Here is a 16,462-nt window from a genome sequence, read left to right as displayed (position 1 = left end):
GCAAAAATAACATATGGCACATGATGGCGTTGTAATACAATTATCCTGTCACAGAAAAATATGCAGGGCAATCCTTCTTCCCCGTGAAGCAAAAAAACTACTGATAACACCTTTATTTTCCTACTTTTTAAAGAGACAAAGAAAAACCTATAACATTCCATTTCCCAGCTAATTAATAAAAACACCAATAATTTTTTTCCCAAGCTTAAAAGAAAAAATATCCTCCTAAAACATTCCTTTCCATCCACTTCTGTTAGCTTTCTGGATTAGTTTTGAACTTTACATTAATTTTTGAGTAACTGTGCAGATAGCATTACCTAGACATAAACATAACAGCACACTGACCTGGATTAAAGGAACTATTTTTCATGGTTTTTATTTTAAAAATTGGGAATGCAAAATAAGCTGAATACTAAGTATTTCAGTAAGTGAAGTTATAAAGACAATCAGTAATATAAGGAAATTGAGCGTTTTTAATATTCATTTATTATTTGATACAGCACATCTGAATTATGTAAAATTTTCTAGAAGCTGATCCTTATATACTGAGAATATTAAGGTAAGGCTTTAAATGTGCATCTCTTTTTTATGAAGGACATACCGGTTGCTGTCCCTGTTGTGCCTGTGAAGCCGCTTGCTGATTTGCTGTGGTATTTGCTGCTGCAGCTTGCTGCTGAAATAAATTGGCTGGATACACCCCCCATGGAACACCATAATACTGAGGCGGAACCACAGCAGGACCTAAAACCAGAAGACATTATTATTCCATCTGTTTCAGCTAGTTAAAATAATTGTTTATATTGTTTGTAGCATCCCTCATTAGTCTATCTTCTATATGTCAAAACAGGAATCAGTATTAAAAAGAAATTAATTCCCATATTAGCCAAAATGATACATGCACACATATGGGTTAAAGGATTCACATCAAACCATACCTTCTCTATGAAAAAAATAAACACCCTTGTGAGACTCCGGTGACAAAGAAAAAACTTAAAGTAATCAAAGCTTGTATACCAAAGAACACTCAAAAGCTTCCATAGTTGGAAAAAAGATCACTTCAGAACACCACAGAATGAACCAAGTTCATTCTCCTGATAGAGATACACTGAGACTTTGATCATCTATTATTCCTCCTTTCTGTATGCTTCCCTTGCTCATAAACACAACTATTGCCTTTCCCTCCCCTGCCTACCACATCACGCTCTTCAGAGTGAGCACATTTACCTCTTCCAGTCTATTGATAAAGAATCTGTAGAGAAGTGAGCTCTCTATGTCATTGTATTGTACACATAATGCATTACATATACATATATTTTAGTTCTTTCTACTGCCTTTCCTGTGAAACCACCAACTGTAGATAAGAAGATTTTTTTTAAAATGCTATGCTCAGGTCTGAGCTCTAGCTGGGACTTAAATACTCAGTAGTGTTGTTTCACAGTGATACCTATTAACTTTTTAAGATATTTTCCTGGGCTTGGGGTTTATCTGTTGTCTGGGCCTTTTAGCACGCTGGAGGTCATCTTTATTCTCATGCCCACTGGGAATGAGAAAACCTGGAATTAGAAAATTAATGCACCAAGTAAAAACATACAAGGAAAGGCTAGCTATCTCATCTTTCGAAAACAATACATACTACTAATGTCAGATGAAACCTTATTAAGGATAAACATTTTTAGAACAGAAGAAACCTAACTGTTGTATATAAAAGTCCAGTGGAAAGAAATACTCAGAATCCACATATAACAGAAACTGAATCTCTTTACGTTTTAGTGAAAATTTTCAAAAACACAATATTAATTTTCCTAGAAGTCCCTCCTTCCTAGAAATACATTTACAGAGAATAAACAGAATGGATTTCAGCTTTTTTCTAATTTTGTTCAGTAAAATTATCAAGATAGACACTAGAAAGTGTTCAGTTACCTGCTAGGGTAGCTGCTGCAGCTAATCCAGCTGCAGTGTATGGGTCAGTACCTGGAGGAGCAGCACTGATAATGTATGGGTTTGGCACAAAAGCAGCTGGAGCCAAGCCTGCTGAGAATACGCCTGCTACAGTAATAAACAGAGTTTAATTATAGCTAACATACTTAGCAAGCATCGTCATATTCAAACTATATCTGTTAAAATCAGAACTGCTTGTACTTTTGAAGTTTCTAAGAGCAGGTACACCATTACAAAAATCATCACTTCTATGTCTTCTCACCAGTCTTTTCTTACTAATCGCAAGGCCCAACAGCTTTGTTTTGCTGGATCTACAGACTCCAAGGAAATTTCTCTCATATGTATCTACCCACCCTTATATAGAAGGGATTATTCTAAGTGGAGTTGACCTTGTCCAGTTTTAACTATCTAAAAGTTACACTAGTCTTACAACTAAATCTGTATCAGACAAATCATCTAGTGTCTTAAGTGAATCTGCCAGATAGAATGAATCACCTGCTAGAGATACAAATCTCTTTTCACTGACAATAGGGAGGGGGGGGGGGGGGGGGGGGAATCTAACCGGGAATCTAACCAGGTAGTTTGAATTGGATACCTAGGTTTTAAACAGCCAGTTATGGGATGCTAATCTTACTTTCAAGAATCCAAATTTGATATAAAGGATCATAATGGAAGGAGACAACTGAAGAAACTCAGTCAAACAAAGCATTGTTACCCAGAGTTTCCCCTGTCAGTCAGGTTCATGTACTTTCTCCAACACTGAAGCGGCAACTGGTCCAGCAAGCATAGCACATCAAGCTATGTTCCTCCTTCCAAATAGAAGGCTTCTTGCTAAATTTCTATTAATATACATATCAGAAGAGGCTGCATTTCAAAGGGGCAAGATACAGCTGACTGCTCAGTCAGCACTTTATACACAGTAGGGACTTCTCTGCACTGTAGAAGCCAAAGACAGGACTTGTGGATTCGCACAGACCTCACAATCTAGCTAAACAAGCTGGTGGGAAAACACAACTGTCACCATATTGCAGGAGAATATGGACACATCCCTTTGGAGATGCTGCTTTCTATTTCTGTCTGCCCTTCTGATCCTGAGAACTCTTTTCCCGATGAAGAGGAAGGAGATAGGTGCACACACCTCAACAACCTAGTGGTGGAGAGTGGGAAGGACAGGAATCTTTAAATCTGCCCTACAGTGTCATAATCTGAGGAGCTCCTTCCTTAAATAACGAATCGCTTCCATGTGAGTTTCAACCTCCCTCACCCTAAACACACAGCTTCCCCAGAGGCAGATAAAACTGTTGTCACTGAATTATAGCCTCCTTGTTGAGTTGCCAGCACACAAAGAACTTTGTCTTTAATTCACTGGATTACTTTAAAAAGACAGAAAAAAGTACTTGCTAAAGAATTAATTCCATCACAGAGAAAGGTACCCAACAAGAATAAAGAGCTATCTGCTTAAAAGGTCCCATTAACAAGGAAGAATGAATTAACACAAAAGTCTGATTTTAAAATCCTACTATACAGTGGTTTTTAACTGGATTATCAAAAATACTGAACTGCAACAGAATAACAGAACTGTCTATTTTTGTTATTTTAGTAAATAAAGCTAGTGTTTCTATCACTACTTATAGCAGGAAAGCTTTTACTTTTTCTCCCATCGAAATTCAACTATTGTGCTACACAAGCAAAAATAATTTTTATTTCTTTGTGAGCAACAGTTCGAAGCAGGCAAAAATTTACACAATAGAAAACTTTCTCTAAGGAGAGGACAGCCTTATTCAGTCATTCTGAACAGTTTTCAGGAGAACTGCTAAAATGGGCCAATTGATCAGTATCTATTTGAATTGGAATACCATGGGTAAAACTGAAAGGATTATACCAAAGCAACACACCCACTTTTGCCAGGGATGCCTGCTATACTTTACAAAAACCTCACCTATGTGGGGCTGCTGAGCTGCAGCCAGTGCGTATTGCTGCTGCTGGGCTGCTGTTAACTGTTGAACAGTCAGAGCATTAGTCCTCTGGAAAAGCTATTGGAAAAGATAAAAAAAAGATGTATTTCAGTTTTCAAAACTCAGGGCTATAACATACTGGGATTTACTTACAGAAAAAGATTTTAAACCAAGATTCTATCCTAATAAGTTACCAAACTATAAAATTATGCACCAATATTCTTCTAGATTAAATATACATTTATTTGCCTTTGACTAAGTCACAGACAAAACAAAATCAAATGTATCATATGCTTAAATGATGGATTATCGAAGAGGATGACACACAACTTAAAGGACCAATTTGCCATGTTTTCAAGTCCAGTACTAACCTGCTGCTGAGAATTGTAGTCAAAGAGTCCTACAGTAGCTCCTGAAGAGTCCATTTGTACCTGATTGCCAGGATAGTCAAACTGTAGAGAATCAAGACCGACTTGTTCCATGGCATCTAGATTCTGATTTTCTGGATTTGAGAATTCTTCTACCAGAGGCTTGTGGGCTGTAGGATTGGGAAGTGGACCTAATCCTTCTGTGGTGCTGGGATTGGGGCCCAAGCGTTCAGCTACTTCTGTTGGGGAGGCTTGTCGACTTCCAGGGGTACGACTGTTTAGAAGAAATTCAAGATAGGCATAATTCTATTTATTTTTTTAAACTTTAAGATTATACAGCTCTTCAAATCACTGAGAAAAACAAACTCATCTTTGAAGCTGTTGTGAGTGAAATGGAGTGAACTGTGGTCACCTGTAACTTTTGGGATGGCTCTTTATTGCATTTTGGGAACAACAGGAATTATTAGAAAACTTACTGAAGAGAAATTAAAAAAAAAAAGAGAGAAAAAGAAAAAAGGAAATGCCTAACTGCATCTCACACCAAAGGAGAAAGAGACAATAAAACTTCAACTGGCAAAGACAAACATACAATATAGCAAGTATCTTTTACATCTCAAAAGCAAACAATACATTTTTTACCTTAAGTAAAATGGACTAACAACTGCCTCATTTAGCATTTGACTACAACACTTCATTTCCTACACAACTCATTTAATAGACTACACTATACCAGATGATTGGTCAGGAGAAAAAAAGTGTTCGTAATATAATCGCATTGATTCTGTCCCAGTTTCCAAGAATTATTTATTTCCAAGAATAAATATAGCCTGTTGTTCCAGAAGAAAATCTTCAGGATGGAGGAAAACATGTGTGTTTTATTTCTGTTGACAGTAAGACAGATACAGAGCTGGAAATTGTTTACTATGCTAAACACCTGAAAGTTCAATTTCTAAATATGAGGGGCTGGTGGTGACTGAGATGTAGATAGCTACACTTACACATCTCTAGGTGCACTAGAGTTTAAATTCCCATCAGAAGCAGTGAAAATCTAGTCAATACCATTGACAGAGCCTAGACAGCAACTCAACTGACCAGTCACTAGGTGTTTACTTCAGGGTGAAAGATTAATTGTTCTCATCTCCACCAGCCATATTGACTAAATCCCCACTGACTACAGGGGAATATCTATGCAGCTATAGACACCTACAGACAAACAACTCAAGAGAGATGTCAACAGATTCACATCCTAAACAGATTCCCAACCCTGTATTTGGTTAGATTCAGGGTACCTTAATTTGGAGCAGTACTTCACCTTCTGTGTCAGGCCACATTGTTTGGACTATCAATTTTTACTGGCAAAAATTTAAGTCAACTATTAGGAAGGAGTTGTGTGACAGAATCTATGATCCCTTAACAGCATTATTGTGTTGGTAGAACTCGATAATTACGTATTGTTTCTCAGGAAACAGACAATTTCCAGTTAAGTTTGCTTTATTTGTGATAACTGGGCTCAGATACAAAATGCCATCTTGCAGGATGAAACTACACTTAGTCGAGCAGTACACTGCCAGACCAGTATGGTACACTGCTAATTCTAGGATAGAGACACAGCCTTAGTACTACCTGTTCTCCTCCCTCTTCAGGGCTCCAAAGTTGAAGTATATCTGTTCCTCACTGAAGCACAAGATTAATGCAAAAAGATCTGCTAGAACTTTGGTATTCGCTGATTCCAACCCTAAAGACTGTGTAGCTAGAAAGCAATCTTTTAGTGAGTTTATTCAACAATACTGTATGATCTATTACTTTGGACAAAATACTTCAAAGATAAAACAGTTACACTGGATTATTTTAATGTAACAACCAACCTCATGACAATCATCTATAACATACTGGCTACCATCTAAGTATCCTAGCTAGCAAACATGTCTTGCTCAATGTACAAAACTTGAGTTTGAAGCCATTTAATATCCCTTATTCTTCCCAAGTGACATACAGTATCAACAAAGTGAAGAACAAAAGGAAAAAAGGCAGTTATTTCAGTACATATTTTAGTTTAAAAAAAAGCTGCAAGTACAATAAAAATATGAGGAGGAGGACAGGACAAAGTTTTTTTGTTAATACTTATGTTTACCTAATATATGTTGCTCCTTATATTGGTGCTGTTCTGTTGCTATAGTTAAAGTTGTGTCAATACTTCAATTATAAACCTCTGTTTGGAGGGCTTTATACCACCACTTTACACAGACCATTTAAATTAGATGGATTTTCTTTTTTTAAGACACTTACTGGCTTTGGATGCTTTTTTGCACTTGCGTATTTTTTAAAAATTTCTCTCTTTAAATAACACAAAAGGTACTACACAAGCAACTATTTCAAAATTGAAGCAGATACTGGTAAAGAAAAGCAGGACAAAATTTAATCTGCATTTTCCACATCTAATATTGAAGGTAACTTTGTTTATTGTGCGTATGGCAGCCTGCATCCGAACGGAGCTAATTTGAGCTCTCAGATGTGCTTGGTATTATATTCTTTTCAATAATATGTCTTGAAAAATAGATTTGAAGAATCCCTCCTAAGCCTCAGGTAAATACATTTTTTAAAGGGTAGGAAATACTTACGTATGGGATTTAAACATGCATTTTAATATACTTGTTCAATTATGAACTAATGAAACCACAACTATTCGGTCATGTTCATCACATTAATACAAATTTATGAGCAGCAATCTAGTTTTCTGATCTTGTTAATTCTTCTGTATGACAGTTACAAATGCATCACAGTCATTTAAAAAACAAAGATTATTCCTTTAAAAATACCCAATTTAAAATGCAGCTTAGTATTAGGAAAAAAACGTCTGGCTGTGCTGTCATATAGGAGTTCACAGTTCAAAAGCTCAAGCTTGGTTCAATTTTTTTTCCCCCTAAGTAAACAACCAAACCACAACACCATTCCATATTGTGAATAGATGACATTTAACTAGGTGAATAGGGAAATACATTGTTTCTCCTTAGTCAAATAAATGGTTTCTATCAAGACTTTTGGGGGGGAAATAATTGTGTTAAGCTGTGGTATCCACTAGCAAAATTAGAAGGAAGATTAAAATTCTGTAGGACTTACTCTCTACAACAACAATCAGATGCAAAAGTTATAGAGTATTAAAAAGAAGCAGAGAGAGAAAGGAATTTAGTTTGAAATTAAAAGGGTTAAAGTATTCATCCCTCTAATCCACCACATTTTGAAGGTACCCATTTACTTTGAATAATTACTATATTAAGATGAATTTGTCTCATGAGAAGTGACACACACATTAATGACATCCTAAGAAACATGTGGCACAGTGGGAAAGGGAGGACGTGAGGTAGGAAGAATCAGTCTGCAGCTGGGTAATGTTTAAAGCTGACACACAAACCGGAACTGTAATAATGCCCTTAAGAGACATGCTCGTCTTCTTGAGAAACAGTTAAAAGCTTACTTAAAATCTTTGCAATCGGCATCCATTCCATTTGGCAAACCTCTGCCATTTATTTTAGTAACATCCTCATCATCTCCTTGTTTAAGATCTCTGTTTTTGTCCTCCTCAAATGGAGAAGCCTTGCCTTTCTGATCTCCTTTCTCAGGTCCATCTGTTTCAGCATCTCTAGTGCCCTGAGGAAAAAGAATCTGTTTGATTCTGAATATTGAACAGAACACAATAGGAGCACCACAAGGTGACCTAATTCTACACTACAGCGAACGTAAACAATACAAACAGTTTGTATTCAATGAAATTGCATTTGGTGGGTAACTTGGTCATCAAGTTTCAACCAAATGCAGTTAATAACTGCCAAAATGTGAAAAGGAATGCCAAGATTTATAATGGAAGAGCTAACTCAACCTTAACTATAGCGGTGCTGTTAAAGCAGTAACACTTCAAATTAGATAAAGTTTATTTTATAAGGTTAAAACATCTAGTACAAAACAAACCCATATGGAAACATAGAATAGGAAGATCTAGAATAAAGCCCATCACACATTTTAAATTATTTGCAATCTTTTTCCTATCTTTATTTAAAGGTGTTAGGAAAGTACTTTTTTAAGACAGCTATTCAGTCAAGATTCCCAAACCACTTCCCTCTTCTGCCCACTCCAACCAAGACAGACAGACAGATAGCAACTACACACTTCTAAAGAGAAGAGTTAAAAAAGGAAAATGGACAAATAGAGTAGAAAATACAACCATATAAGACAGTAAGACCGTAGTAGGTGACTAGGCAAGCTTAACACACTGCATTACTTACAAAAGCTCCTTTCCTAAACCGGGAATCCAATTTATCAGCTGGAGAGGAACTTAACACATATTCTACCATGCTCACTCCAAGGCCACCACTTTCTGATCGCGGAGACAATACAGCATTTACTTCACTGTTTCCATGAAAACCCTGTCCAGGCTTTCTCTGTACCATAATAGGTTGGGACATAGAATGGTCTGTTAAAAACAAACAAATAAATAAACTATTGTATTTTTTTAAAATATAACTTGTACGGTTTTTGCAATTCATTACAGAGGCGATATTAAACAGGACCAAAATTAAATTCAATAAAAAAATCCACATCCCAGTTTCAAAAAGTGTTATTGGCACACAACCACCAGTGTAGGATACAGTTTCACAATTAAACTTGAAGGAAAATGAAATTTAATAAACAATTAAAATTTATAATACTAATTTACTTTGAAAGAACATTTAGTAAACACGACTGATTTTTCAATACATATATATGAATCACTCACGAGGAGTTCCCCATGCAGTCTCTCTCCACTCATCACCAAGGAATATCCCTTTTTGTCCATCTTTTGCTGAATCATCAGGTTCCCAAAACTTTTTGGCAGGTAAAAGCTGTTCCAAAAGAGAAAACGGTTTTATTTAAAATAGGCTTCTAAATGGGCAAAAATTAGCAATACTATTAAAAGGATATGCAAGTAATTAATTTTAGATACTAAAGTCAGCGTTACATAAGGAAGCACTCATTGCCAAGGAATAATTATAAACACTTAAAAGTTATGTTGTTACTGAAGCTGATGCTGTATAAAGAAATTGCTCAAATGACCCCAACCAGACTGAGATTCTGAAGTTATAAGGGAGATATACAGAATATAGAAACAGCTGTGAAAAAAGCTAATCAAATTAATCCCTGTGTTAAACCGAGTTAATCTTCTCTGAAACTTTAACTAACACTGCCTTCTTTCTGTGTTCACTCAAAAGCTTGGCCTTTAATTAATACTATCATGATAACCAGAAACAGCAGCAGTTCATTGTAACATTATGTTTACTCAGAAACGAATCACGCTGCAAATTTTAGAAGGCGACTAAAACACATGGTGGCAAGTCAGCTCCTTTAGACCATAGGGATCTGCCGATTACAAATCTGTGACATTCAAATTTGAAGTTCCATGTACCAATGATTTCATTCAGCTATACGATTTTTTTTCATTACTACTTCTAAAGCAGAAAGTTTCAAGTCAGATCAATATCACTTCTTGTACTGTCTTCAAGGACAGAAGACTGAGCATGACATGACAGAAGCACCGCACAAAACTACCTCAAATGTCAGCATTCTTTTTACATTTTACTACTGTTACTTTATTTCTCTAACTTCTCCCATCGGTAGCAGTAAAACTGCCAAACTCTGCATATGACATTTTCTCTTGAATATGCAATTAAAAACTTGTATTTTCAGACTATGTATTACATCCTTTACAAGGTCCATCAACTGAAACTGCAATGAAAACAACTTGCAAAACAAATTGGGAAGAGCTCTGTAGACAGCATTGTAATCCATCAAATTTTGCAAAATACAACTTTCACTTTAAAATTTTAGATTTTGTGAATTTAGAAAACAAATGTAATCTGATAAAGCTTTGTTTACAACAAACAAGTATGTTCTAGAGCTTTGATTCTCCTGGTAAGCAACTAAAAAATCCTTCTGAACTTCACAGCTGCTTAGTATGAGCCTTGATGAAACTACTAAAAAGAGTATTTTTCTAGGTATTTCTTCATGTAGTATTGAAAGAGCTCATGAAAACAGCTTAGAGAAGAGGGTAAGATTGCAATTAACAGGCCACAATATTAACACTGAAACAGAGGTGATGAGAGCTCCTCTGGAGTAACTTAAGGATTGCTGATTGCTGTTTTTCTGTGCTGTCCAAAGCTCTTACCAGAAACAAAGTATTTTGACTAGCAAACCTACTGAAATCCTGGGTTCCTTACACAAATTCATTAACACACAAGGGCTCAGGGTGGAGGATGATAAATAGCCAAACCTCAACAAAACTATAGGAGAGTATTATGCTTGCAAGAGTGTTACACTCTGCCCTGACAGAGATGCCCACTTTCTCAATGCATGGGAGAATCATCACCTGATGTCAACCAAACATACTTTGGAAGCACCAGGATATTAAGTTTACCCCGAATTTAAGGCATGACATTAGCCATCAGAGGACAGAGAAATAGATTAATGGAATCTTCTAACTGTGGTTCGACTAAAAGCAAAAGATTATAAAATTCAGATCAGCCTATGCAATCTATTAATCCTTTTTAGCTTTATGTTGTAACAAGTTTGCAATACTACTTATTTTTCATTTTGTAGGATAGTGATAGAATAGAAAGCAAGCATTTCATGATGTCTATGAAACCTAGGTTTTGAGAAAGAGAATCGTATTTTATTTTAAATACAGTCTAATACAAGTTCAAATATGCGTCCAGCTGAGATGAGAGCTATGAGCAATACAGAAGTCAAGGTGTCACAACCTAACACAACCTTGTCAGAATAAAACAGATCAAGCAGTATCTTGGGTGTCATAAAATAAGCATCACCTTAAAATATGCTTACCCTGAAATTAGTAAATTCCACTATCAGACAGGTGTTCAGACAACACAATGTTAAGAACAACATGCAAATTTAGAGCAGAACATGCTGCAGTACCAGTTTTGGTTTCAAAACTCATTCACAAGATTTCTATCCAAGGAAAAAAACTGTCCACTGGTAGAAAGCAGCAATAATGCGCACTGCAAAAGTACAGGTTGTTTGGGGAGGATTTTGTTGTTGTTGTTTGGGGTTCTTTGTTGTTGTTGTTGTCTGGGGTTTTCTTTAGGTTTGCTGGTTTGTTTTTTTTAAAGTAAATACTCTCAAATTCCAAACAGATATATACAACTGCTTGAGGCCTTCATGTACTCTGGTACACAAAGAAAATAGAATATTTTTAACACAAAACATAATGCATCATCTATACCTCAAGAAGCTAAACGTAACCTGTATCCTATTGAAGTTCAAACAGATTTACAGAAAAAAATTTCATTAAAATTTCTACACAACAAAGAAGTCCCTCAAATATTTAAATAAATGGAACTTTTTAAAGTTTACAATTTTGCACCTCCCTGAGGGCCAGTGATTTAATTTATTATTTACTTATTCTTGACAGATGATGGATATGACATACACTATGCTCTTTTTAAAGAGATGCTTTAGCTATTAGATTGCCATATAAATGAGCAGCCCTAGCAGCTGTCAACTATTTCACTGTGGAACTACAAAAAAAAAAAAAAGTACTTTTCAGAAAAACAAGCGTGTTCCTCTTGAACAGACAAGGAAAACCCCCACTTGATTACTTCTACGGAAAAAGAGTTAATCAAGAAGTCATCACAAATTATTACAAGTAGCTAAAAATCATCGTGATAACATGCATTTTGCTCAGTATTTCCTGCATTTAATCCAATAAAAAAGAAACTTTATAAAGATACATCCAATCCTAATTCAAAATAATGGAAAAAGGTTGCCGTATTTCTTACTAAGCTTTTCCAACAGCATGCTAAAAAGTGTCTTTTTCAGTATCCGCACTGATCCCTGTTATCTGCCAGATAAACAAAGCCCTTTTCTATGCATAGATAATAACCAATTATGCTAAAGCTGCCTCTTAACCAGCTCTCTGATAAGTAACTGCAATCTTAATTACTGGCTCTTAAGTTAAGGATTTTTTTAATTATTAATTTATTTTTAAGATCAGAAGTCGTTCCTACAGAGCATTCTACAATTTCTCCAAATGAAGTTTTGACCCCAGAAATGGATACACTGTCCCCAGAAATGAAATTTGTGCACGCTTTGACCTTTTAAGTTTCTATAAGAATAGAAATTATAAAAAAAAAAAGATTTAGTTTTATATTCTGTTTGGCAATTAATTTTATGTATGCGTGTAGTAGGTCACACTAAAGGTCCTGAAGCCCACTGTGCTGGCCCTGAAATAGCAAACAACAGATGCCTAGAGAAGAGAAATAGCACCATGTGTCAGTATTTCTTCAGAATATTATCATGACCTTAAGGGTCATGATAGCTTTTGGGAACTGGAGCTGGAAGCATTATCTGTGTTTAACCAATCTAACAGCTAAAATTTTAGGAGACATTTAGAGAATGATGCCTGCAATGCAGCAGATCTCTTGCTAATAAAACTAGTCTGTTTCTTTACAGAATAAATTAACAAAGAATTGCAAGACAGAAACAGATCAAGGAAACAGTACATCTGGCTCATGTTATGCTGCCCTATTCCGGATACTGATACCATGCTCCATCTGAATGCAGCTCAGATGGATAGCTTAACAGAAGCATTTCCAGTACGTATTATTTCCAAAATGTGTTATAGTACAACGAAAACAGATTTCGTACTATATTCCTTTACATTAGCACATGGAAGAGATACTTGCTTGAGGATTCACAGACAGTCTTGATTTTAGTAATGATGTGAAAAGTAAGCCTTAACAGCCTCCTAATGCCAAGTATTGATTGCCAGTCAGGAAAAAAAGACCAAGAAGGATTACAATTATGAACAAGAAATTAGTTTCACTTCTGAGAAAAATCTATCCAGACAGAGAAAATGAGGAAGAGAACAACTTCCCAATAGCTAGAAGCAGATCACGTGACATGACCTCCCTTTCTACCCTGAAAGAGGGTATATTTAGAGTAGATGTAAAGATGAAGTTCTTCACTGTGAGGATGGTGAGGCACTGGAACAGGTTGCCCAGAGAAGCTGTGGCTGCCCCATCCCTGGCAGTGTCCAAGGCCAGGTTGGATGGGGCTTTGAGCAACCTGGTCTAGTGGAAGGTGTCCCTGCCCATGGCAGGTGGGTTGGAACGAGATGATCTTTAAGGTCCCTTCCAACCCAAACCATTCTACGATTCCGATTCACACCTTTCAAAGTAGACAGAGGGCAGCACGTAAGAACATATGACTACTGATTCTAGCTTACAAGGGTATTTATGAGGACATATCCTTTAATATTTTGGAAGGTTATGACCAAAACCAAGGTTATAACAGCTATGGAACCTATTCCAGAACTACTTTATTGTTGTACAATACATTAAGAAAATTACCGAGTAAGTCAACCTAGCTATGTGAACCTGTATTACCTCAAGATACCTGAAAGACTCCATTGAAATGAAAGATGTAATAACCTAATAAGTGCAGGGTCACAATATAGTATGAATTTCTGATACTATATAACTGTACCAGAACTCTTGACTTTTTGCGTGTGGTTTTCTCGTTGTCTTTTTTTTTTTTTAAAACATCTTCGCAGATCCACAGAATACCATGAAAACAAAATCATAGTCATGCAGAAATATCTCCCTCAACCTGAGATAACCTAAAACGAAGATCTGTACGAGTAGTCATATATATATCAATTTAATTCCAGGGCATTTGTATCATCCTTCACTTTCACTTCTTCCAATCTTTCAGAGTACTTCACGGGCGGCAAAAGAACAAACACCAATAGGAGTTTTACCCACCCACTCTATCACACTGTTGGTACTATCACAGATACCTTACTAACACCTTTACCTTTCAAAAGGAGTTTTAAGAGCTGGGGAGGGGCAGGGAGAAGCAAGCATATCCAATGTGGCTACTCAGCTTACTAAAGAACAGGGCTTCATCACTTACTGCTTTTTCAAATAGAAGATGGTTCAAGAAAGTCAACATAGAACCCTGGATGAAGCAAAAATTGCTGAAAAGCCAACTGATTGGTTAAATGCTTCATTAAAGTAAAATAAAAAAGAATCAAGTAAGAACAGCCATGTGTCAGCCCAGAAACATTCAGCAACTAGAACATGGCATTTTTTTTCATCAGTAATTTATGGTTTCTGTAGAGATCACAGTCCTATCACCATTTTAAGAAAGTTAAGCTGAAATATTGTCACTGGTTCAACTATCAACTGAATTAGGTAAATATCCAGCAAGACAAAAGGATTAGTGAATTTATTTCATTACCATGTCCTGTCAGTAACCTTAATGCATGTTGATTACTTTCTAAACAGTTCAGGGAACTGCTTTTGAAGGAGCTAAGTCATCCTCTATGATCTTCAATTCCACCCCCCACAAAATACACTGACTTAAAAAAACCCAAACAAACCAAACCAACCAAAAAAGTCCTTCTTCCCGCTAGCTAAATTATATAATAGCACTCTTCACCCTGGTTAAAATCTTCTTTTAAGGAGTAATTACCAGTTAAAAAAAAAAAGTAAATTACCACACATTTCTGCTAGGGTATGCCAGTTTCACTTTTTCTGGAGCCAAACATTTTTCAGATCCCAGTCTCCCTGGCTTCTCAGAGTTACTAAGCAATTGTTTCACTAGCTTAGATGCAGTGACACCGAAAACATGCCTCATTTCATAGACTTGCACAAACTTTCAAACAAATTACACTGTCACTTCCCCAAGAGTATCAGTCATATAATAGACTGACACGGTAACACAGTAGATCCAGTCAACAACCACCCCAGTGTCCCTGCAAAGCACTTAGTTTATCTTCACCATAGAACAGAAATCTTTGGTTGTCTGAAAAGTCAATTTAGTCTTAAGAGAAGCTCTTTGCTTCATGTCATATTATTTAAGCCTTACTAAATTGTATCAACATTTCCAAACCACCAACTGGATTTTCAGCTCTCAATAATTACCTCTCCCATTCCCCGAGATTCTAGGGCAAGAGCTTGAAACTCATGATTCATCTCATCCACAGATCGAACCTGTAGGGGGAGGGGGGGGAGGAACAAAAGAGCGATCCATTAGTCAAATATATTTTCAAAAGTTGAGTTTGTAATACTCCACAAGATTTCTGACAACTGAAAGCACACACAAAATTTGCTACTCAATCTAGGCTGAACATGAGTTTATATTTCGTGAACAGATACAGTTAGTGACCAATTTAATGAACCATGCTAATATAGTAACATGCAATAAATCCCGAGACACTTTAAAATTTTAATCTTCATATATCCGGATGGATATCAATCACTATGGAAACAATGACCAATATTACATTTCAACAAATGCAGAAAAAAGTGAAATTAGAGATTTGGAGACAAAATATCCTTTGGAAAGGAGATGATCTGTTGCACACAATGTTAATGAGTACACTTAGCAGCAAACAAAGAAAAGCTCATAAGACAGGTCACAAAAACTACTAGCAACGCGTTGCTTTTGAAATCTTGTAATTGAGTGCATTATCACAATTTCTTGTGCTTTCTTCCAGGAAATAGCACTCTTCCTTCTCTGTGTGTTGTCTTTTTTTGTTTGTCATAAATATGAAAGGTATATTACTAAAGCAAGAGCTGCTGCTGCAACAAACCACCTCCTTTTCCACAGCGTGCAGGCACAATGCACTGGGTGCACTCTTTCCTGAGAAAATGGTTTCCACAAGGAATTTTCAAAGCCATGACAAGCTTAGAAAAACAAATAAAAAAAGGGAAATTCAGAGTTGTTTCTCCCCTTCCTTTCTTTCTCAACAGTGAGATGCAGCATGGCAAAATGGTAAAGTTATTCAAGTTCAAAGTAAAATTAAAGTTTCCATCCCAATACTAGTCTCTCCTGAGGAGTTAATTTCGCCAAGCAAACCCATACTTTTATTAACAAATAAAACAAAATGAAGTTACTCCATACAGCTGATAACACGTTACAATCACTTTTCAAAAAAGACTCAAACATCAGGCAAAGAAACAGTCTTGTGCTTTTAATATTCTGGCGCAAAATTCCAGTTTTTTCTTAGCATTTGTAAAGTGTTAAATACCTGTCAATAGATGTTCTATTCTCAAAATTCTACTCTCAATATATTGTTATCACCCCATAATCATTATAAGCCATTAACTTCTGAGGTTGAGTGTCTCTGTAGTTTTGAGAAAGAAACTT

At 36.1% G+C, this 16,462-nt stretch overlaps 1 protein-coding gene across 6 annotated transcripts in view; it reads right to left on the bottom strand.

Annotated features, from left to right (window-relative positions):
• The window catches only part of PUM2 (pumilio RNA-binding family member 2), a 75,573-nt gene that overhangs the window by 31,953 nt on the left and 27,158 nt on the right, over positions 1-16,462 (bottom strand). For 5 of the 6 annotated variants that reach the window (XM_010569835.1, XM_010569837.1, XM_010569839.1 and 2 more), the window contains exons 2-9: positions 15,235-15,303; positions 9,030-9,135; positions 8,539-8,726; positions 7,734-7,906; positions 4,265-4,535; positions 3,878-3,971; positions 1,921-2,046; positions 602-741 (exon numbers count right to left, since the gene is read on the bottom strand). In XM_010569835.1, coding sequence (XP_010568137.1) covers positions 602-741; positions 1,921-2,046; positions 3,878-3,971; positions 4,265-4,535; positions 7,734-7,906; positions 8,539-8,726; positions 9,030-9,135; positions 15,235-15,285 — 1,149 coding nt within the window. In that variant the 5' untranslated portion in view covers positions 15,286-15,303. The remainder of the gene's footprint in view (positions 1-601; positions 742-1,920; positions 2,047-3,877; positions 3,972-4,264; positions 4,536-7,733; positions 7,907-8,538; positions 8,727-9,029; positions 9,136-15,234; positions 15,304-16,462) is intronic. The other variant, XM_010569838.1, reaches the window with a different exon arrangement.

Source organism: Haliaeetus leucocephalus, unplaced genomic scaffold (genome assembly GCF_000737465.1).
Source record: "Haliaeetus leucocephalus isolate CR32 unplaced genomic scaffold, Haliaeetus_leucocephalus-4.0 Scaffold275, whole genome shotgun sequence".
Classification (NCBI taxonomy): Eukaryota; Metazoa; Chordata; class Aves; order Accipitriformes; family Accipitridae; genus Haliaeetus; species Haliaeetus leucocephalus.
This window is presented reverse-complemented; position numbering and strand designations above follow the sequence as displayed.